The sequence below is a fragment of the Labrus mixtus genome, chromosome 21 (genome assembly GCF_963584025.1).
Source record: "Labrus mixtus chromosome 21, fLabMix1.1, whole genome shotgun sequence".
Lineage (NCBI taxonomy): Eukaryota > Metazoa > Chordata > Actinopteri > Labriformes > Labridae > Labrus > Labrus mixtus.
Window position 1 is genome coordinate 22,928,039 of NC_083632.1, and position 23,257 is coordinate 22,951,295.

A 23,257-nucleotide genomic window follows, 5' to 3' on the forward strand; every position below is an offset into this window, starting at 1 on the left:
ATTGAAAGTCTGAAAAATGGAACATAGTATGAGGAAATGTAATTGCTATCCTCGCCTCAGCTTTCCAAAAGCTTGAGTCACTCTGGAGGTTATGATGTTCGACAGAATCCGTGTCTGAATTTGTTATTTGCAGAAGAAGAACTTCAGCGGGGTTTCTGCACACTGCAGGGGGGTACAGAGGAGATGTGGGCAGTAGCAAAAATAATAATAATAATAATAATGATAATAATCTGCATCTATTAGAAACAAATTAAGAGTAAAAAAATGTAAAAAAATGAGCTACATGAAAATATCTGAAACAGTCCAGAGCTTCACAGGCTTGTACTCACACAGTTTGTCTTCTTTTACATCCGCTGTGGTATATTCACAATAAAAAAAATCATATTTAATCACACACAAAAAGAAAGCTTCACTGCCAACCAGAAGGCTTCAAAACCACTGCATTTTTTAAAATCTTCCTTTACCCACTCGAATAGTTCTTTCTATGGCTTGTTCTGTAAAGCTCTAAAGATTTATAAAATCAGAAGAGCTCGAGTCGTCGGTGGTTAAGATTCTGCCTAATAAGCCGTATTCACACATACTAGAAACTCCTGAAATCTTCACAAAGTGTTTTTTTGGGTGAGCTGCATGTGTGAACACAAGCAGCTGAATTTTTCATCTCCACTTTATCCGGACTTTTTCCTGCCAGCACCCTGGTCAAATTTCCACAAGAAGTTAAGTTGTGTGAATACAGGAGGAAATATTTCAGAAGAAATCAACTGTGAGCGAGTGGGAGGAGGTGATCATGATTAAATCCTACGACCGGTGTGTGATTGCTTTGATCTTCATGCACATAAAGAAGCTGCTTCATCCTCTTTCCTGCTAACCAATATGTTATTCCCCTGGTCATTATTTTATTTCATATATACATCCTGTTACACGTAGTATTGATGTAAATGCAAAACTCTGACTCAGTCGCTCACCCGCCATCTTGCCCCCCCCCCCCCCCCCCCAACAGGGAAAGCTGAGGTCATGTGTCATCAAGAAACTGAGGAAGATTTCAGGCATGAGCTGTGTGAAATTGTGAAGAAATATTCAGGAGTGCATGTGTGAAAATGGCTATAGAGTGTTTTTTTTTAGAGGATCAAAGCCATACAAGAGTTATTATCAGAAGAACAATCATAGCATAAATTTTGCACCATTTGAAATTTTCTGTTGTATTCCCCTTCAGAGGGGAAAACATACAAATAAATAGACTCTTGGTTATGAACATACAATATACACATCCACTATCAAATGAAAAACGGGGACAACTTAATAACACTCTTCTGCTTTTTTTTTTTTCTTTATAGGTACATTCCTTTACAAAAGTATACAGTCCCTAAGATGAGAAGCTGAGGTATAGACCGGGCCCAAGAGAGGCCCCCAATGCCCTCTGGGACACGAAGGTCAGAGGTCAAGTGATGACACATCCGCGTCCTCCCCAGTTCAGTCCGTCACAACGAGAACAGGCAGAGGCCAAAGTGTGTGTGTGTGTGTGTGTGTGTGTGTGTTTTCTCCTCTGTTAACCTACAGAATCAGACAAACAGGAGAAGTGTGTGTGTGTGTCTGTGTGTGTGTATGTGTGTGTATGTGTGTGTGTGTGTGTGTGTGTGTGTGTGTGTGTGTCTGTGTGTGTGTATGTGTGTGTGTGTGTGTGTGTGTGTGTGTGTGTGTGTGTGTGTGTGTGTGTGTGTCCTTGTCTCGCTGAGAGCCACAGAGCCATGACATGGCATAATTTACAATGGTGCACCTAGCAAAGTCAGTTGTGAGCGTTTGACACAACAGGAGGAACTCACTCGCTCGAGGAATGACCGTCCAGGAAACATCAAGCTGTTACTTTCCCCCTCTTCTGTTTCCCATCAGCATCTCGTCCATGATGTCTGAGTTTTGTTTCTCTTTCCACAGTGTAGGTTAAATGTCACAGAGATAATTAAAGGAAGCTGATGTTGTCTTATTTGTGAAGTGAAAGTGACAGCTAACTAAAAGATGATGAGGATCCACAAACAGCCTGGAGACTTTCCTTTAAAACTTTTTTCATCAATTCTTTTTTTTTTTTTAAGAGATTTGGGTTTCTTATTCCATTTGCATTCTGGGTAAAAGACTTTGACGTTTTATCTTCTTACTAAGGAGCTCAATTTGAGGAAAACATTCTGTAAGCTGTTCTTGTTTTTGCTTTTCAATTAGTTTGTGAACAATCCTGCAAAAAAAAACCCTCAGTACTTGTGTGTGTGTTTTCTTATTGCTGCCTCCATAAAATAAACATGCTCTTGCTGAATTTTTTCTCCAGCAGCTCAAATTTTTTTGGGCTTGGTCTACTCTACATAAGTTATTTGAGAATAACACTGAAGCCCTGTTCATTTGAGGGGCATCCCTGCAGCTGATCACCTTCATCAATAGCATTTCTGTTGTAACCGACGCAGGACACACTCCCTCCCATCCCAGCGGAGTTAAACTTCTTTACATGTATGAAAGATGCATTCAATGACGCGACTAATGCTTTAGAAAAAAAACCTCTGAAAAAAAAGAGCACAATTGCTAAATGCTGACTGAAAGTTAAGTGCTTGTAATGTAGATGATTTGAATGTACATATACAAAAGATATAATGCTCCTCAAAATGTGATCTGAGGAGCGTTCACCTGTACTTGTTGCTACGGTAATCCCTCTTTAATAAAAGAGACGTATTTCTTTGATTTGCAAAGTATCTGTAAAAAAGGATTCTTGGTCGATTTCTAGTTTTCAACGACTTCATATCATTTCATTTGGGACTAACTTGTGATGTTGACTATGGTCAAAGGGAAACCTTCGTTTGGCGCAGGGTTGGAGTCTGGAGTGTGTATGTGGAGGACAGCCTGCAGGGGCGGAGGAAGAGGAGGAGGGAGGAGGGGGAGGGGGCCTTCATCAGGGAGGAGGAGGTATCTGCACCCCCAGCAACTCATATGCAAAGATGTTCCAGAAGATGGCGAAGAGGAGGAAGGTGATGAAGGAGAAGACGATGACCCACCAGGAGCATTGCTTCTGCAGGCTTTCCTCGTAGCTGCGCAGAATCAGCAGCCCCATGCTGATACCGACCACAGCTCCTGACAGGTGAGCCATGAAGCTGGGCTGGGGCCCCGAGGAAGGCAGGGGCGGTGAGAAGCGGAGCCAGACCGCACGACCGACCTCCGAGCTCACTGTGGAGGAGAGATGACAGATAGAACCAGAGTCAGAGAGGTTACATTTTGAACTTTGAGTTTTCAGTTTCAGTTTTGTGGTGGTTATTTGTCATGAAAAAACAAAAAAACAAATTAAGATAAATTTACATACAAACTGCTTAAACTTAACAAACGGCCACTGATGCACCAATCAAGTGAGATTGTACGCAGGCAATAATTGTGTCCAGTCGGGAATCACTGTTTCTTCATTTTCAAACATTTCATGCTGCATTTCATTCATTGACCTGGTAAAAAACCTGTGTCCCTTCCTGGTGCATCAACCCCAGTGACACACACCTGCAACATTTAAATAGTTCCCCTCAACCCAAGTGCTGCCCCCTGGTGTTTACAAACAAAACAAAAAACAAATGCAAATAACAAATAAAGAGAAAATGGCTCCTACAAGTTTAGTTCACTTAGTTAACTGTGCTGTTTGTCCTTTTAACATTGACCTTTCCTTTCAGCCCTAAGTGTCATTCAGTCAGTTATGTCACCTTTAATGCGAAGTCCACATTGTTTCAGATGTCTTTGTTATGACAGCTTGACATTAACCAAGACAAAATAACCTACCGATGTCTGGAACCACATATGACAGGTTACCATTAACGTTGACTGAATGTCACTTAGTGACTTCATTGCTATTTGTGTATCAGACTTTTTCTCTTTATAAGAGAGAATGGGTTGAGTGTTTGGAGAGGCCTACAGAAGAGCTCTAAAGTGTTCAGTAGTATCATGAAGTTATTTAAATGTATTTTTCTGCAGGCAGAGAAAAGGTCACACGAGGACATAAACAACTCTTTACTCTCAAATATGGTTTCAATGTTATTTGTTGGTTTGTAACACAAACACTTTCACAGCTGTCGTATAAAACCAGAGCTCATGTTCACTCACTCTTCACAGTTTCTTCCACATTTTTATTTTTTTTGGGAAAATGCTGTATTCTTGTGTTTGTAAAACATTGAGGAGAAGTATCACATTCCAGCAGAGACGAGCCGCTTGCTCAGTTTCGGGGGCGTCAGGCTCGGGGACAGATGGAGGGAGCATATTGCTCACTAATGAAAGTGGCAGCGCATCGGGCCCTCGTGTGGAGGGAAAGGACAAGTAGTATGACTCAAATGATATGAAAACAAAGCAACACGTCCAATCACAGAGCCTCTCACCATGAGCAATTAACAGAGATGGCGTTTGGCTGTCGCTCAGCTTTAAGAGCTTTTTGAACGCCACTTAGATGATGAACACTCTGCATTGTGAACAAGTGTGTGAACATTAAATATGCCTCAAATTAAACACGGCCTATTTAAGGGTTCTTACTATTTAACATATTTAGAACAGCAGGGCCTGGAGAGTAAATCTGGAGAACTTACTGCACACGAGCGCCAGGATCATGCGGAGCAGCTTGTACGGACATCGCATCCCGGCCCAGTTCTGCAACACAAAGCGTCCCGTCAGCACAAACAATCACGACACAAACAACAGTTACATACGAGTATAATAAGAGTGCAGAGAGGAAAAGCCTCAGTTTCTGCCCTCTAGACATATTTAGACCCGAGAGAAGAGAGAAGAGAATCCATATCTATATACACACAGACATGATTATACACCTGGCTGCTCTCCACTTCCTGGTTCCAGCTCAGTGGCACACTATTCATTAGGGCTAAGGTAATTTGACAGATTGGGAGAATGGGCCAATAAAAAAAAGACCTTTTGATTCTCCAGTGGAAAAGAACAATGGCATCCTGACTCAGAGTAACATATTTACTCCCCAGGATGAAAAATGGTTCCAATCAACTCAACCTTTAGACTTTTTGGCTGTGGGAATATGACCACTGGAGTGTTCCCCCTCTTCTCTTAAGAGAAATAGTGGGCGCCATGCAACATTAAAGACACGCAGAGAGAGAGTAAAAATAAAAACCTGCAGATAGGGATAAGAAAGTAGTGCTGGCAATGTCAACCAAAGAAATGATGTTGAAGAAATGTTTAACCAAAGAAAGACTGAGATCTTGCAAAGACATGGCAGATGTATAAATGAAGAATTACAGAAGCAATATATGTGAGGTTCAAAGGATTATAAACGAGAAAAAAGTGAAGAAGAATCTTGTATAAAAACTCTAAAGGAAGGGCATTTTACTCTTAAACAATACTGAGAAGTATAAAAATAAATGTAGATTTAAGTGTCATGTCAAAAGATGAATTTATTAGATGTTTTTGAGCCGGAACTGCAAAAACTTTGAAGAAGTCACATCCACAATTAGAGCAGAGTAGAGCTTCAAACTTCACTCAAACTGAAACTGTCTGTTGAGTAAATACAGCTCATGATGCTCGATGGCAGATAGATGGCTGGGACAGACTCTATCAGAGGAGAGCAACAACAGTAACAAACCAAATGAACTGCCTCTGCTGCCCTCAGTGAGGGGTGACATTAGTTAAAGTGATTCGTCAGATGTAACACCGCCTCAAGAGTTGAGAAGAATGTGGAAGGCATTTCCCTCAGAGACCTTGTGACAAAGACACACACTAAAATAAACACAGATGTAAGCTAACAACGTGCGTCAAGGGAAGTCACTGCTTGTTCTTTTTTCACAATCTTATTAAGTGACATTAGAGTCTGAGAGCTAGCTCATTTTGAAATCTGGCAATAATAATGATGAGAACAGGGCATAGATGCTTCAGCTTAATAAGATACTGGAGAAATCTCATCATCAACAACATGACTAGAGGTCACATGGGAAATGTAGTTCCTAAAAAGTTCTGGTTAATAAAAAAACATGTGTATCACATTGAAGTGATCCTACCACAGCAGAGACTTTAATGTATGTATGTGTAAGTATGTATGTAAAAAAAAATGAGGAGGAGGGATTGAACTGAGTCCGTCTCCCACCACATGGAGAGCTCTGACATTTCTTCTGTACTGAAAACCAGACGTAACAATGGAGGTGATGAAGATGATAATGGTTACCATGACGACGTTAGCCAGATGCGCCGAGCACAGAGCGTAGACTCCCCCGGAGCCCCCCACCACGGGAGCGCGCATGTCGGTGATGGACACTGTCAGAGAGCCTGCAAAGAGAGAGAGGGAGAGAGGGAGGGGGAGAGAGAGAGAGAGAGACAGAGAGAGAGAGAGACAGAGAAAGAGAGAGAGAGACAGAGACAGAGACAGAGGGAGGGAGAGAGAGAGAGAGACAGAGACAGAGACAGAGGGAGAGAGAGAGAGAGAGAGAGGGGAGAAAGGAAGAGAGAGAGAGAGAGACAGAGACAGAGACAGAGGGAGAGAGAGAGAGAGAGAGAGGGGAGAAAGGAAGAGAGAGAGAGAGAGAGAGAGAGGGAGGGAGGGAGAGAGACAGAGAGAGAGGGAGAGAGAGAGGGAGAGAGGGAGAGAGAGAGGGAGGGAGAGAGAGGGAGAGAGAGAGGGAGGGAGAGAGAGAGGGAGAGACAGAGAGAGAGGGAGAGGGAGAGAGAGAGGGAGAGAGAGAGGGAGAGACAGAGAGAGAGGGAGAGGGAGGGGGAGAGAGAGAAAGAGAGAGAGGGAGAGACAGAGAGAGTGACAGTATTTTGGAGCACAGAGAGGAAAACAAAAGGAAAGTCAGATTAGTCATCACATAGCAGTCACCTTCCTCTGAGCGTTTTTTTAAATATGTCTGAGTATAAATCCCTCTCAGTTCACAGGGGCTCTGCTACATCAGCTGACCTTCACATGCCCTCTTATTCTACCCCCAGATTACATTACACACACTCACACACACATGTATTCTGACCAGTAATGCTTAGGACATTACTGTTTTAAAGCAACACACTGGTACAGCTGATTCATTATATCAAAATCGTAAAACTATGGAATTGAGTATTTCCTAATTACATTTTCTTTCAGGAATTATTTTATATACTTTTTTCCCTTTTCTTTGTTTTAGCCTGTACTTGTATTTTTATTTTGTAGAATGTATCTGATATGTAACATGCCTGCGTAACAAGGCTAAAAAATATTTATACATGATAAACTGCTGGCTTAATATTTCAGTTTAAATGAATGACATATGAATGGACTAGACTGGCAATGTGTTAAAAAAACATATTTCATTCTTTTTGATGATGCATCTGCTTTTCAGGTATTTTCTGTTAGGCATCATAATCCATACACATTTCCATTTGCACTGCCTGCATTAGTCAGGTTGTTTGAAACTTCTCGAATGGTGGAGAAAGTTTTTTTTAACTTAGACCTGAGCTGTAATCAGGTTTAGGGGTCAGTGCAGAAATGAAAGTGTACAGTACTTTTTATTTTTACTTTATTTTCAGGGATTGAGAATAAAATGAGTCTGAGAACTGATGTATTCAAGTACATCAATTTATTTCATTTTCAAAATTAACATAATGTTCAATGGTCAATCTGCAGCTGACTCAAGGGAAATATTCACTCTATGTTGCTTTGTTTTTAAAACTGGACATTAATTAGGGTGAATGTTAAGAAATAGAAGTGTTTTTCTTCTTGCCATTATCGTGCAGCGAGTCACTCAGTTTGAATTCAGGTCAAATATATATGACGATAACAAAAACATGGCGTCTCGATACAGGCTACGTGTAGCATACACAGACAGCAGCTGTTTTGAACAGTATGTAAGTGTGTTTCAAGATGTGTCCCTGAATGCAGCACAGTGCAGCTTCTGCAGCATTCACCACGAAAAAGGGGTCGCAGTGACACCGCGAAGTAGGACATTATCCCAAGCAGGAGAAATCACAGTGCCAGTTGTTTGCAAGGACGCGTCAGCCGCTGTTAATTATGCAAATGAGCTGATAAGGGAAGCGGAGAGGGCTGATAAAACAAAAACAACCTCCTTTTTAATCACAGTCGGGGACTGCTGGAGTTGTGATCTCAGATCTATAATGCATGTAGTTACATTCATATTCTGTGTGTGGTATGTGTGTGTGTGTGTGTGTGTGTGTGTGTTTGTGCGTGTGCGTGTGTGTGGTGTGTGTGTGTGTGTGTGGTGTGTGTGTGCGTGTGTGTGTGGTGTGTGTGTGCGTGTGTAGAGAGAGAGAGCGTAAACATCATCTTCATCAGAACGCCTCGTCAGCCCGTTGTGACGCTGATGATGATCATGGAAAGCCAGATGGTAATCAGAGCGCATGCCTCACTCATTCATCTCTCCTCTTTGTGACACCTACGGGCTATTTTACCTGAATTTATGGGCCATGTGAAGATTGATGCTTCAGCTAAAGATTTGAGGAGCTTCACTGTGCCCCATTTTCAGTAGTTCCACAAAATTAGAATTACACAGCGCAGCGTAGAGTGAGTGGTCTCTGATCTCTTCAAAGTAAAAGGACAAACTGAATTGGAGCAACTTCAAGACCGTCTGCGTTCGAGTTCATTTTCCAGATCTTCACAAAGTGTCTGCACTTCTTTTTTTATTTCAGTTCATAGCTTAGAGACGTATTGATGAAATATTGATAGATTAAGACGTATCATTCGGGGGTTTCTTATGGCAATATTACAGAGCCAGGGCGGTGACATGAACAAAATATTTTTCTAACTCGCATGCGTCGCAAGTGCGCTTTAATAAGTTACACGCGTGAAAAAGTAACTCAAAAAGTTATAAGCAGATCAGTCTCACTCTCCTATTGCACCATTGGGTCTTTAAATTAACCTATTGTAGTTAATTAAAGTTAGGGGAGCACATTATTGCCATGATAACCCCTAATGTAGAGTTAATGTTTTAGACTGCCATTCTTTGAGATATAATAGTCCTTTATGATTTAGCCCTATAATGCCGTGGGTATCATATTTGATACAAACATTTCTGAAACCTATTGCATCCCCATATGGTAAAAACTTTGCTCAAAACCCCTTTGTATACAATCTGATACTTCTTCTGCCCCATAGAGTATACCTTTTGCACTACAATAATTCTGACATATCACATGATACAATCCAAAATGGCTGAATCTCATCAGCCCCCAGCTGGTTGTGTCAAGGAGAAGCATATTGCTTTTTTGAAGACTTTATGGTGAGATTTTTGTATAAATATTTACTAATATCTTAAAATGAGCACTTACTCTGTTGAAGCAACTTATAGTTACTTCATTTTTTGCATTTTAGTTTATAGTAAAAACGTACAGAAAATGTTTGTATCAAATTTAATACAGCAGGTAAAAAAGTGGAATTTAGTGGTAAATCCCTCAATTGTTTTTTACTTTTTTCTTGGTGCAATATCCATTATTTCTACCATAGTGCATAATACAATGTTTTGATGAATTAATTACAAAAATTACAGATTGAAATTTGGTGTTTAGAACAAATAATTGGACTCAAAATTGATAAACCCATGTTTTAGATGGCTAAAAATAATTACTGTGTGGAAGATATCCTGGCCTTCCTCCATAGCAATTTGAGCGATATAGAGGACATTCTCATTCACCACTTTGCAAAACAAAAGGAAAAGAAATTAGGAGTTTATAAAAAAAATAAAAGATGCAGATGTTATAGATGGGCAAGAAAAAAGGCGTTTTGTAATTGTTATTGCCTGAGTTTCATGTACTGCCTGGTTACCAAATATAATATATTATTTTTTTGGTAAAATGATATCCTAAGCTGATACAGTGATATGAAATAATGTAATGCATAAGGAAAGTGAAAGTAAAATGCTGTATGTGCTTGGATGTTGTGGTATCTTCCTGTCTGTTTTGTCTTTGTCAGACAATAAAGTTCCATCAAAAATCAATATCAAACAATTTCAAATGTAAATTGACATTGGGGTTGATCTCTTGTAGTGGATATTGGGATGGATTGATAGGTTTAGTGAAAAAGGTATTTGTCAACATCTGCTACTTTATATTCCTACATTTTTATTTTTCAATCCCAGAAAACGTTCAATTTAAAGGACTTTGGACACTTCATCAAGAATCCCCATGAACATTTGAAATGTATTCATGTGTGAATAACTAAAAATAAAAACTAAACATTGAAAAACTATTTTATTAGAAAAAAGTGGTTAAATGCTAAATCTCTATTTACAGATTCTACACAGAATCTGTATACAAGTGCAGCTAATAATCCATGTAGATGTTGTTTCTCAAACTCCAATCTCATTTCTCAAGTTGCTCGAGGGACTGTGAACAATGCAGTGCACAAAAAAGGTAGTCGTGATCTGAAACCCTTTATTGCTATCTGCTTGTTAAACTGGTCATACGCACATCACGTAGGTGAAGGACAATTCAAGAACAGCAGCAAGAAAAAGAAGAAGCTATGCTCGCACACTTGAAATAATGCCATACAATTATTTATCCATTTATTGTACAATATAGTATGGAAATATTCTTCCTATGTATTTGTACTTTTTGTTTTTGAATGTTCAACCACACCTGCCATCAGAGAGCCTGTCAGCCTATTGGTGTGCAAATCCTTTGATATGGGTGTGGCCACCATTTTTTTGAAAATGATCTCCTGAAGAAGACAAAGCCTTTTGACTTCATATTTATTTATGCAGGCATTTCTTCTTTTTCTCGCCGTCTCAAAAAGTTAACCATCGCTTCTTCCAGGGGCTATATTGTAGTGAGACGATGGAAGGCAGGTTCCAAGATGCTAGCAAGCATGAGCCTTTACACTTCGAGCTGGCCAGAAGAACATTTGATCACAAAGCTTTTTTTTCTTTTGACCTCCTCTTGAATGTAAGTCATCGTTTGTTTTTTTCTCCACCAACTTCTGGGTGTCATTTCTGTCTTATTGTGCTAAATGAAGTCCTTCCTGCTTGGACTAAAAGAGCAGCTATGAGAATAGTGGAAACGGTTCACTGTCAAATTGTTGAAGAACAATTAAAAAGTAGCAAGTTTGATCTTAGCAAAAGGTAAAGACAGACTCAGATTATTTCCTCTGTGGATGTTTATTATAACTATTGACATTTTTCACATTACATATAGTCTCTTGATTAATGTAATCTAACAGTGAGACACTTGTGGGGGATGTGACATCACCATCTGCTGATATTGAAGAGGAGACAACCGGAGACCTCCGGTTCAGAGGAAGAGACACAAGCTCCACAGGGAGGAAACAAACTGCTCTCTCCCCCCTCTGCTTCTGTACAGTGTGAATATTAAACAGGCCTGTCATGTAGGCTCTCCTGCTTAGGGGGATTTGAGATTTAGGATCCTCACACTCACAAGCTGAGTCGTGAGGTGTGCGATTACTTCAGCACCGAGGTGACATATTCCAACTCATGCACAGATTATTTACTGTAACCATCCTGAACCCATCGTCACCGACATACTCAAATCTCTCTGTGAGCCTGGAACACCTACCAGCACACTTCAGTGTAGAACGTAAAGATGATGGTAGAGTATTAGTCAACTACACACTCAGGGCTATACTCTTTCTGCTGCGGTATAATCCCCAGTGCACACTCGGTCACACCACACTAAATGCACTATGACTGTTACTGCAGGCTGCCCTTAAGCTATGGGTCAACTTTGTATTTTCAGTCACTTTGGGATAAGGTGCAGACAAGGGATGCTAAGCTGATCCAAGGCCAGGGTTTGACAGTGCCTAAGGCTGTGCCTCTCTAAAGCCACTCCAGTTGAGGCTGCGCCAGAGCAAAGCAACGGGAGCAAGAAAATAAATCCTCTGGATTTTGGAAATATGCCTCTGCACACATACAAATCTGACACTTCACCGTCTGCTTTCCAGAGTTTGTTGACCATTGACTTTAACAGTCTATTAAAAGGCCCTGTGAAGAACCAAACCAAGGAGATAAAATGCATTGGACCGGCACCCTCCTCTGGGTCTGGGAGCGACTCACAAGCACAAGCATTTTTTTTCTCTAACTCATTTTTCATTTATTTATTTATTATATTTTGTTAGTTTTCTCGCTATTCCCCACTAAGTTCCGCACTTTAATGCATTACACTGCCACAAACACATTCACACCTTTCTAACACACTACCTGAACATAAAAATCATTGCTTGACTTTCATCTCATTTAAAAGTATTTGTCTGTATTGTTGCTCTGTATCTTTGCTTATGTTTTGCTATTTTGTCCGTTTTATTTTTATTTTTTTATTTGTCTTAGTTTATTTGTTCTCGCTTTAGTTGTCATGTCTATATATTCTTGTTTCTTTTTGTTCACCTTATCACCAATAAAAAACATAAAAAAAGGTCCTGTGAAGAAACTTTCAGTGTGCGTGTCTCTTCGTGTTCTTAGTGGACAAACTGGTACCTCTTATCTCTTTGCTGGTTTTGTTTCTTCATCATGCTGTAAACTGTCCTGTCTGACTCCCACACTGTGGCAGCTATTAGAGGCTTTATGAAGTACTTTATAGAAACTGTCTTATCCCTGATGGTCTCTTTTGCTTTATAGGTCACACAGAGGCATCAATATTCATTTCAGTTTCATAACCAGATAAAAGCTCCTCACAGGAGCTCTTAGCGTCCCCTGAGAAATGTGGCTGGTGCAGGTTTTTATTAAGAATATTCTCTTCAATTCTTCTGAAACTGTTAAAAACTCTTAATGACCGGAGACGCCTCAGATAAAACTCGGTGACAAAGTGCTTAAGGGAACATAAAGCGCAGGAATTCCCAATTGTTAGCAGTACACAAGCTTCCTCATTTTTGGTGATAATAATAATATAAAGTTGTCATTTATGTCCTTTAATTACAGTCAACAACTTTAACATGTTATTCATTTTACATTAAGATGATTTTTGAAAAAGGTGTTAATCACTTAAGTACACTTTAGCTTAGCAATATATGCTGGTAGGTATTGATTTTAGATAAATGAGCTTTGAAATGTCTTCAAGGACAAACATATGGAGAGGCCCTGACAGTCCTTATAATCACTTCACTAATGCCCTTCTTCTTTCTTCTCATAAATTGCACATTGGGAACATTTCAGCTGGTAACTATTTACCCGTCTAACTGACATAGAACGAGCATCAGCATTCATTTGGAGATGAGCTTCAGACGATTATTTTTAAAGCTCTGTTTGTTTTTTATCAAGTCCTGAGACAACTTCTGGCTCTTTATCTTCAAACATGCCCCAGATACTCATCATTTCATCACTGGACTGTTGAAAGTGTTGGACCACAGCAGTAGAGGTGCTCACCCTTTGACCAAACACATGGAATGAACAAAGCTTTAAAGCTCCACAGAGCTGACGTTAAAACCAGTCAGGGGGAATTCCCTGTGGGTTTGTGACTAAATGCGACCCCTTTCACATTACACAAACACTTGACCATTGGTGTGTAGAAAATATTGATTAGAGCGTCTTTGAAGCACGGATATCACATCGAAGCCTTTAAGAGCTACACTTGTTTTCAGTAAGGAGTTAGAAGATGTAACTGGTGTCATCTTATTTTTAAAGATATCTACAGTACAAGGTGATGTTTCCTAGGAAACTAAAGGATGTCTGACAACATGAATATGCATGGTGTTGGAATTCCTGCTTGGTCAGCCCATAAATTACTCTGAAGAGGACAATGAAAGGACAATTTATTAATTTATTCAGGTGATCTCGTCTGTATTGGGTGCAAAGTCAATCTGGCAACACAGTGCTGGGCTTTAATTGATTTATCTATTAATTTGTATGAGCTTTAAGGTAAGACACATTCAATCTATTTGGTCAAGAAATAATTTGTAAGCTATATTTCTGTCCAATAGGATAGCCATTTAGAAATGGTTAGTTGTCGTAAATGGTGTAACTATGCAGTAGAAAAGCAGTGATCAGGCTCAGACCAGTCGACAGTATCAGTAATAGAAACCTCTACATGTTGTTACTGTGGGATTGTTGGAGCTGCTCTATGTGTGCAGCCGTGCCTCCGACAGATCTATCCTGTATGCATTCAATCTTCTGGCCGTGCACAGAGATGTGCTGCAGTCAGCACTACTGCAGTCACAGGGCTGCCTCTGCCGGCTAATAAACTGGGGAAATGCCTGATCAGATTTATTTACCAGGCACAAATAAGAAGAGTGGGAGACTGATGGAGAGAGTGAGGGAGGATACAGAAGACACACTTAGGACACAATCATGAAATCACAACTCCCTTTTTTCTTTATGTCAGTTTTGGAATATTCTGCTGCAACAATTACAAGAGACAAACTTTGGGCTCTTGTATCAGTGAAATAGCCGATCATGATGGAGATGTCTGCACATTTTTATTTCATCATTAAATGCTTTATATGCAATATAAAACAACTTGCGCTGCATTGTTGTGTTAGCATGCTAATGCTAGTGATCTTTATTCTGCTCGTATCTTCACACTGCATGTAAATTTACCTGAAATGAGCGTGATCTAGAAACACAGTTAAGCAGTGAGTACAGTATGTTATTCTTCTTTTCTCTAGTCCCTCAATTAAACAACTTTTATACATGAGGGGAGGAGTCAGCCGTCCGGGCGATGTAAACAAACTGAAGATAGGACTCTGAAAACTCTGAAAACATCACAGACAGTGGGACTCGGGTGTTACACCCATTGTAGACAGTCATGACTCACAGAGTTATTTTCAGAGGATATACTTGATTTATATTATATTTAAGGGTGAAAAATCACAAATAAAGCCTTTAATAAATCTAATTATTTTTTCACTCAAATAAATATCAATGACTGTTAAGTAACAGATAAAAGGATCTTTAGCCAAAGCTGTTGTTGTAAGTTAATTCACATCGTCCAGGTTTTTAAAGGTGGACATCCTGCTACCTTTATCACTGGTAGAACAGACAGTGTCTCAAGAATGCCTTTAAAACCCTTTCTGAAGCTGTTCGTCTAACGATCCTCCCTGACTGCACTGAAGGTATCTCTCTTTGAGGTTGCTGTCAGTTTGGATGCTTCACGGCAGCCTGACACTGCAGATAAATAAAAACTTTGCAGGCGTCACATCATCTAAAGGGGTTTCTCCCCTCTGCCGCCCACGCTGCACCCGGGCACAGGGAGACGGATGAAGATGTTAGATTGGATGAGGACTGATTGCGAGTCACGCTGTTCCACTTTAAGGAAAGCATCAGCGACGGAGATGATATTTTTCTTATCTCTTTCTGTCTGGATGACACAGAGGAGTCTCTCTCTTTCCCAGGTGGAATATCTTTAATATTCTGACAGCACTATTATAGATGAATTGAGGCTTTGAAACGGACGCTCTCTATTAAATGATATTTGAAGCTATCAGCCTTTCAAATAGACGACAAAGTAGACAAAAGAGCAAATGACAGATGTTCTCCCTCTGGTTGTGTCACCTTGATACTTTGCTTATTCTAACTTGAAAACTAAATAAATCATCTTTCAAAGTAAAAAAAACAAAACTTCTTAATAAAGCATTAAAACTGTTACATGTTACTATTGATGATTGTTTTTTTTACTTTGTTTGAAATTACACAGAATCACAAATAATAAAATATTAAAGACCGCTTTTAGACTCAGATGATTTATAAATACAAAACAGGGAAAAAATGAACATGGGGTGTTCTTCTATTCAAAAAAGAAAGCAGCCAGACATTTGTCCTGGTTTCCTCAGAAATGCTTCTGTTAGTTTCCATTCATGTTTTGTGCTGCTGATGTTTACTATTTACAACTCTTGAAGTTTGATATACAACCATGAAATAGTTTTAAGCCTAGAGGCCGCTCTATAGGCGCAGTAACGTTCAGTAAGTTGTTTTTTAGTGCTTTTTGACTTTCTTATATTGAGTTGTTTGTGTTATGGTGTCTTTGAAGAAATCTGAAAAAAAGTCAGCATTATTTATCCCATTTATTTTTTTCAGTGTCTGAAATGTACTTAATATACTCTGCTTAAAAAGGTTGAGTAAGACGAGAGGCCCTCATTAGATCATCTCTTATACCTGGTATCAAGATCATGACAGCACCATCTCAGTTTCTTTATTTGGAACCTTTTTTTAAGAGTGTTCAGATTGTTTTCTTCACAATTTGTTTCTATAGCAAACATTTTCAGACTCTGTTCTCAGTCGTGAAGATTTCCTGGTTTGTCTCTTACATACAAGTGTGCATTGTGTTGCGTGTCATGTGTGTGTGTCGTGTGTGTCATGTGTGTGTCATTATCAGAGTAAGGGAAACACAGACATATCAAGAGCCTCTCTTGTCTTCATAAACAAAAAACCAACAAGGAAAAGGGAACACAAAAAGAACATGATTCCAGTGCTGTCGATGACAAACTCTGCCCTGAAGGAACAGAAACAGTCCATCAGTGTCAGAGTTTACCAACATGGCCGCTCTTAACACACCTTGCCCTTGGTTTCCTTAAAGGGATACTTCACCCATTAGCATTAATCTTTGTATCATTAGAAACCTGGTAGTATTTTCCCCTGAGATGGGAAATCTTTGTATTTCTGAGTCTGAAAAGGAGCTTCCAGTGACGCAAAATGGCGATTTTTGTGTCACTGGAAGCTGTTGTGGTTAGCGGGGTGAAACTACAACACTAGTTCCTCATATTTTACTACTGAACTACAGACCAATCACAGATCAGTGGGTGAGAACTCACTCCCAGAATCGAAACTTAACGTCCGCCATATTGCTTGGAAGCTATGATAACAGGCTCTATGGAGAAAGCTGATAATGGAGAAAAAATATAAATATAGCCGCGAGACAGCTGCTGCCAACAGGCTGGTCTTGTGTCTTCGCCGCTGCCTGGTGCAAGCCGCCGCCACGACACAAGACAGGCCTGTCTGCAGCAACCGTCTCTCGACGAGGAGCCGGGGCCGGCTCGAGCTGGGGCAGACTGGTAGTGTCCGTGCTCTCACTGTTTGCCTATGGACACAGACATAGAGTCTGTTTTCTGACAGGAATTTACAAGATCAATTCTGGAATAAATCTCTGAATCAGATGAGGAAATGGTCTTATGTGTTGAAGTAAATATGTCTGTAAATGTTTTTATTTCTATATTTCTACTGCTATACTTTATATTTTGGAGAAACTGTAACGATCGAATTTCCCTCTGGGATTAATAAAGAATTTCTGATTCTGAACTAGAGGACCTTAGTGGGAGTGGCTTGCGGTGCTGTGCATTCTGGGATTTGGTGTCTTTCATCCACATGAGCCAAAAAGACACTTTCTGCCTTTCAGAAGGCACCAACTTCAAAATGTATTTCACATTTCTACATATATGACCCAATGTCAATACAGATTCATGTTTCAACGGGTAAAGTATCCCTTTAAGAGATTGATTCTGTTCATCCTGATAGTTTTCAGCCCCGTCCAAATTTGCAACTTGGGCGGGTTTGGATATATGATAATATTTATGCTACACTAGATCCCCAGGGGCCTCAGAGAAAATCAATAGTCCTCCACAAGTCACATCCTCGGAGCTGCTGAGAGGAGCCAGCAAAGGAAAAGTCTAATCATCATCATCTGTTCAGGACGAGTGTGAGTAAGTATACAAGCAGCAAGAAGAAGCAAAGAGACAAAATTGGGAAATTTACGAGAATACAGAAAAATATACCTAATGCTTCATGCTGATGCTAGAAGAAGAGCTGTTATACCAACAATGTATTCCTGTCACAACTGAACAGTGTTGCCAGATGGAAAATACAGCAATATCGTACTGCAGCTTTAAAATTATCGTATTTTACTTAAAACTATCGTACATATTTAAAAAGGGTCCTTAATACCGCACTGAATAGCAAAACTATGCCCTGCACACCACATTCATTTAAATAAACAAACAAAGAGAAACTTTTAAGTGTAAATTCTTTGCAAACTGCTCTGCCTCCAGCTGCTTTGTAGCTGAGTTAGTAGCATCTTAAGTTGTTGTGATGTGCTTCTTTTTTCAGCCTGTCCGGCATAACGTACCACAGGCGTTAGCAGGGCATCAGGTGATAATCTGATTGGCTGTTAGAGCCTGGCAGCAGAGCAGCGGGCGTGCCGGTTAGGTGCTAAATGGTGCGTATGTGATGGCTGTCTCATTCATGCTGATGTGATTGGTTGCTCTCAAATCACATACAATGTTTTGTTATGGGGACATTGTCTTTTGGCCTTTTCTGGAATTATTGATCGTACAGAGGGCAGAATTATGATACAAATACGATAGTTATTGTACAAGCAGTTACCGCTCATGACTGTTTCGCCTCATAGCTGGTCATGAATGGAAATTCAACATCTCAATCAAAATGATCATCTCCTGTGCTCAGGGTTACAAAGCCATACAATGGATAAAGGTGCGTGATGACTTCATCTGAGAAGTTTAAAAATATCCTCCAAAGAAACTCCTAATGTAAACTGAGCAGGGGAAGAAGCTCCTCTCTGACTCCAGCAGTGTCATATTAAATGTTGTTGTCCTGGACTGGCTTCATGGGGAACGTGCTAATAGATGCACATAAACACAGAGGGGCCCTGGCCAGATATATTTGTCATTCATCAGTGTAGTTTTCAGGGAGGCTGCAGGGGGGCGTTTGTAAAAGATGTGAGATCCGTGTCACCTCAGAAGAGTTGAGTGTGTGGTGGGATTGGGGGGGGAATTACCATAATCATGCTGGCAGCCTCTGCAACACACCAAGGTCACCCTGAGTCCTCAGCTCGGCACCATGGGAGAACATCAGAGACACAGGTCCAGACTCTTCAGCACTACAAACAACACTAAGGTTTGTCCACATGAAGCCGCCTGGGGCCAAGATGGCTGAAAGGACACAAAGCTGACTGTCTGATACTCTCGCTGGGTCACAGCCAAATATTCCTCTAACAGGCCGTTAAAGAAATAATTTGTATTCAGCTATCATTAGAAACACAATGAAAACTCTGGCAGTCCTAAGAATCCCACCACATTCCTCTACAAACCCTCCCATATTCAACTTGAGCAAACCAAATCAGAGCCTCGTTAAACGCCTCTACACCAGCGCTCGACGTGAGTCAGAAACAAAGAATGAGAGGCTCAGACTGAATCACAGCCCTCCGGCACTCAGAGTTATTTATCCAGCCCGTTTTTTTTTTCTCAGCGTCCTTTCTCCTCTTTTGTCTCTTTATCTCAATCTGTCCCCTCATTAACTCGGTTTGGATGCTGATGCTGCTGATGCAGTGTGAAGGTGGGACTCTGAGAAAGAAACTTCCATTTACAAAAAAAACCATCTCGCAAAAAATCTTCTCAAAGTCAAACTTTGTTCAGCAGGACAAACTTCAACTCAAAGTCTACTTTTAAAGCTCCTGTGGGGAATTTTTGACTGTAAATTAAACAGGCTAAAGTCAACAGTGGCGCCTGTTTACGACCACTATATTTCTATATTGTTTTTTTTAATGCTTGTAAACGCTGCCAGAAGGTAGTTGTTTATTTATCACTACAGTAACACACATTCACAAGTAATCTCTCTGACTGTTAAAAGGCAGCAGGATGATATTATTTATGGTCAAAATTGCATTTACAGTACAGGATCAGCAAATACATATAACGTAAAGATTTGTCCACATGGGGGCGCCAAAAACAAAAAAGTTTCTCTCAGGACCTTTAAGTTTGTCACCCAGCTTTAAGGCACTTTTTAAACTCACCTCAGGGTTAGAGAGGGATCCTCTGAGAAATAAAAGTTATTCATTGGACTTTGAATCATGATTTTGTGACATACTACCATCTCTCCAAGGTCTGAAATATATTTTTACACTTCACTCCTCACTCGTCATCTACAGTATATATCATTAATCCATCTTATTTGAATTCAACTTGCATACATACAAAAACCAACGAATCAAACCTCAAACATCTGTCACAGAGTTTAACAGCTATTTTCAATTGTTGATTTTTTTAAATTTTAATCTTGATGATTGGGGTCTTCATGGAGTAGAATAACTTGCAGAGCCTGACCAAACATTGCACATCATCGATAAGGATATCTGGCTTTACTTATGTCCCTGGTTTCACTGGCAGCTACTTCAACATATTTATCCTGATGGAATATGTGTAGTCCCCGATCTTCTGGGTATTAATCAGCTTTGTGACAGGAAAGTGGAAATAATGGTGTTACAAAAAAATAAAGCCTGAATACTTCTAGTCACTTAGAGCGTGATTGGGCTTTCATTATCCTGAAACGCAGGAACAATCATCATCAGGCTGAATCAGGACCGACACGCTGCTGCTTTCCAGCCTCATATAACAACAACATCCATCAACCCCTGAAGGATTCAACATCACATGTAACTTGGCGTGCTGCATTCAAGTAATAACAACATCAACTAGCTTGCAACATTAAGGTTAAACTGACATTTGTCATATTTTCATTACGATTTCCCAACAGGCCACAGAGAACATCAGAACAAAAGTTTATTTCAAATACTAATACACTGGAGGGTCATTACAGTAAAGATTATGTTGTTTGTTAAGGATCCTGGACATAAGGGGGAGTAAATCATCCCCTTATGATTCACACACAAGGCTTAAATAGGCAGGCAAGATGATCCTCAAACTCTTAAAAGTAACCCCCCTACCATGAGACTTTTGAGGAACATTGTGAACTCCTTCAGCTTTAAGGAAAAAATGACTTTTGTCCTGCGACTTCAAAAGGAGAAGACTGAAGAATATTGGAGAAAATGAGATTTATACAAAGATAAAGACTTGTAAATATATATTTTTTCATTAGAATATACCATCCATTATGTACTGTACCTGTGCCTTTTACATTCTTGTATTTGATCGTATTCATACTGTCTTGCCCTAGTCCTCACTTGTTCTGTGTTTCTTGTAAAACAAAAATGAAAAATTAAGTATAAAAAAAAACAAAACTCTTAAAAGTCATCACCCACACTTTGAATCCCTCAATCCATCCTTTTTATTTCAGTTACTCAGGTGCATATGTAGAAGTCCTTTTTTTAACACTTATTCATCTGGATACAGTTGTGGATTAAATATTTGAATATGTTTCCACAAAAGCAGTAACAACACTTTAGTACATAATATAAATAAAACAGCGTTACTGTTCAAAGTCCTGCATTATGATCTGAATTTGAGTCAGAGTATCCCAGTGTTAGCAGCAGAAACCAATGATTGTTAAGTTGATGACAACAACAAAAACAGCAGCTCTTCCTCTCAGCTTTCTTTATTTTGAAAAAAAAAAGGTAAGACAAAAAAAAAGATATAAATAATTTCTGCTTCCAGCTCAAAGAAGAGGATAACAAGTGTGAGTTTAATCAATAATGAGAGGAAACATCAGTTACAAGCCTTATTAGCAGCAGAGTGTTTGTCAAGTTTCTGAAGTGAATGTGCTCATTATGCATTATGGCCCCCTCTTAGAGCTTTATTATCACAGAACTGGGTCATTCATTTTTATTATCATTCTTGTCTTCTATTGTGTTGTCTGTTTTTTTTAAAATATTTTTATTGTCTTCTTATTGTGTTTTTTATTTCTCCATGCACATATTTGTTTTTTTAGAAATGCCCATCCGGAGACACGCAATGCAAATTAAAAGTCATGATTTGGCTCAGTGCATCCTAAGCATGTGACGCCGTCCCACATGAAACTCATGGAAAGAAAAAATAAAACAAGACAAAGGCAATGAAGATATAAGAATAAAGGGTTATTTTTCTGCAACAGCTAACAGAAAGGACAGAATTGAAGGACACAGGACAGCCTGAATGATGGAAACAAGACCTACTATAAATCTTTGTTTTCCCTGAATGGGGGAATTAAACCTGTTTCCTGCATGCTTTGTAGAAGAATAAATGCTCTTGAACAATCAGACAGAGACGTATGGCTTGTGAACCGAGGATCTGTTTATTTCTTTTATAACATCCCAATCATCACACTGGGCAATTACAACATGTGTGCTATATAAAGACCATGTCCAAGAAGTTTCTTGGACAGACAACTGGTCTATTACCAGGAGAGGGTGGGTGGGTATGTGTGCGCGAGTATCAGAACATGACCTTATGACCTGGCTATATTTAGAGGTTAGATAACTGTTGGTTTGTGCCTGTTGCTGTCCAGATTGTGTGTTTCTCTTATGATTCAACCTTTCAAACTACAACATAACCCCCCCTATGGGGGTTAGCAAACCCACAATTAATAACAGATCAACACATCATTACTACAATAGTCATCAATATCCATCAATCAATATAATTAAGGGCGAAAAACCTGGACCTGCTCCTTCTCCAGGAAAATTCCCCTACGACCCCCAGAAAAGATATATTTATCTTTAGGGCGATCACTCAAGGTTTATATTGATTTACACAGATATATGTATTTAACAATGATTAACCACTTTACTAAAATGCATATAATGAATCAAACCATTCTTAAGTTTTTGTAAGCATAAGCTTAGCAGAATGTCAAAGTCAGCACTTGCTTGATATTGCAGTTTCTCTATGAATCACCACTTGAATATATGTGTTATTGAAGACCTACGTTCTTACTCAAGATGTTTACCTTTAATTTAAGTCTTAGTCAACACACGAAGTGCACACTTTTTCCAAACACTATACTGTGAGTATTATGTGAAATGGGTATATTTGAATAATGAAACTGTTGTAAAACTTTTTATTCTCAACAACAAAATGTGAAGCCAGTCACAAATCTTGTCTCTGCTGTTATCTGTTGCTATTTCAATGAAAATCTGAAGATCCAAAGTTTAGCCCCAGGTCTTTGTTTTGTCACATGAAAGGTTGCAGAATCAACTTTGATAGGAATCATCGTACAGTATGTCAACACCAAACCCTTACTCGAGCTTTCTGTTACAAGAAGCTGCTTTGAGACTCGAGTTGTCTGAGTTGTGAAATGTTACGAGAAGGTAGACACCCTGAGGCTCGTGCAGGGCTCAGAGGGAGAAACAAGGTGTTCTGGTACCTGTTGACGTCCCGAAGCAGGAGAACGAGCTGCTCGAGGGAAAGAGTCCCAGGAGAGGAAAGTGGATAAAATAAACTCTCTTTCTGTTCTTTAGTGAGGAGAGATGAGCTGAAATGACTCAACATTTTCATTCACCTCATCCATACAGTCTGATATTCTGACTGTTCATTTTTTACAGTGGGGGCTCTTGTGCTACTTTTAGTGCAGCAGAGCTGGGGGAGATTACTGAGTGGATGCAACGGGTGCAAGGACAAGGACCAGGGTGGTCTGAACAGCAATGTTAGAAAATTATTTCAGAATTATTCCCTTAG

General features: G+C 39.7%; 1 protein-coding gene across 2 annotated transcripts in view; it reads right to left on the bottom strand.

Moving 5' to 3' along the window:
* Positions 1–1,569: 1,569 nt before the first annotated feature.
* The window catches only part of rhbdl1 (rhomboid, veinlet-like 1 (Drosophila)), a 45,892-nt gene continuing 24,204 nt past the window's right edge, over positions 1,570–23,257 (bottom strand). Inside the window, exons 7-9 of one of the 2 annotated variants that reach the window (XM_061028542.1) lie at positions 6,170–6,270; positions 4,578–4,638; positions 1,570–3,192 (exon numbers count right to left, since the gene is read on the bottom strand). In XM_061028542.1, the coding sequence (XP_060884525.1) occupies positions 2,921–3,192; positions 4,578–4,638; positions 6,170–6,270 (434 nt within the window). In that variant the 3' untranslated portion in view covers positions 1,570–2,920. The remainder of the gene's footprint in view (positions 3,193–4,577; positions 4,639–6,169; positions 6,271–23,257) is intronic. The other variant, XM_061028543.1, reaches the window with a different exon arrangement.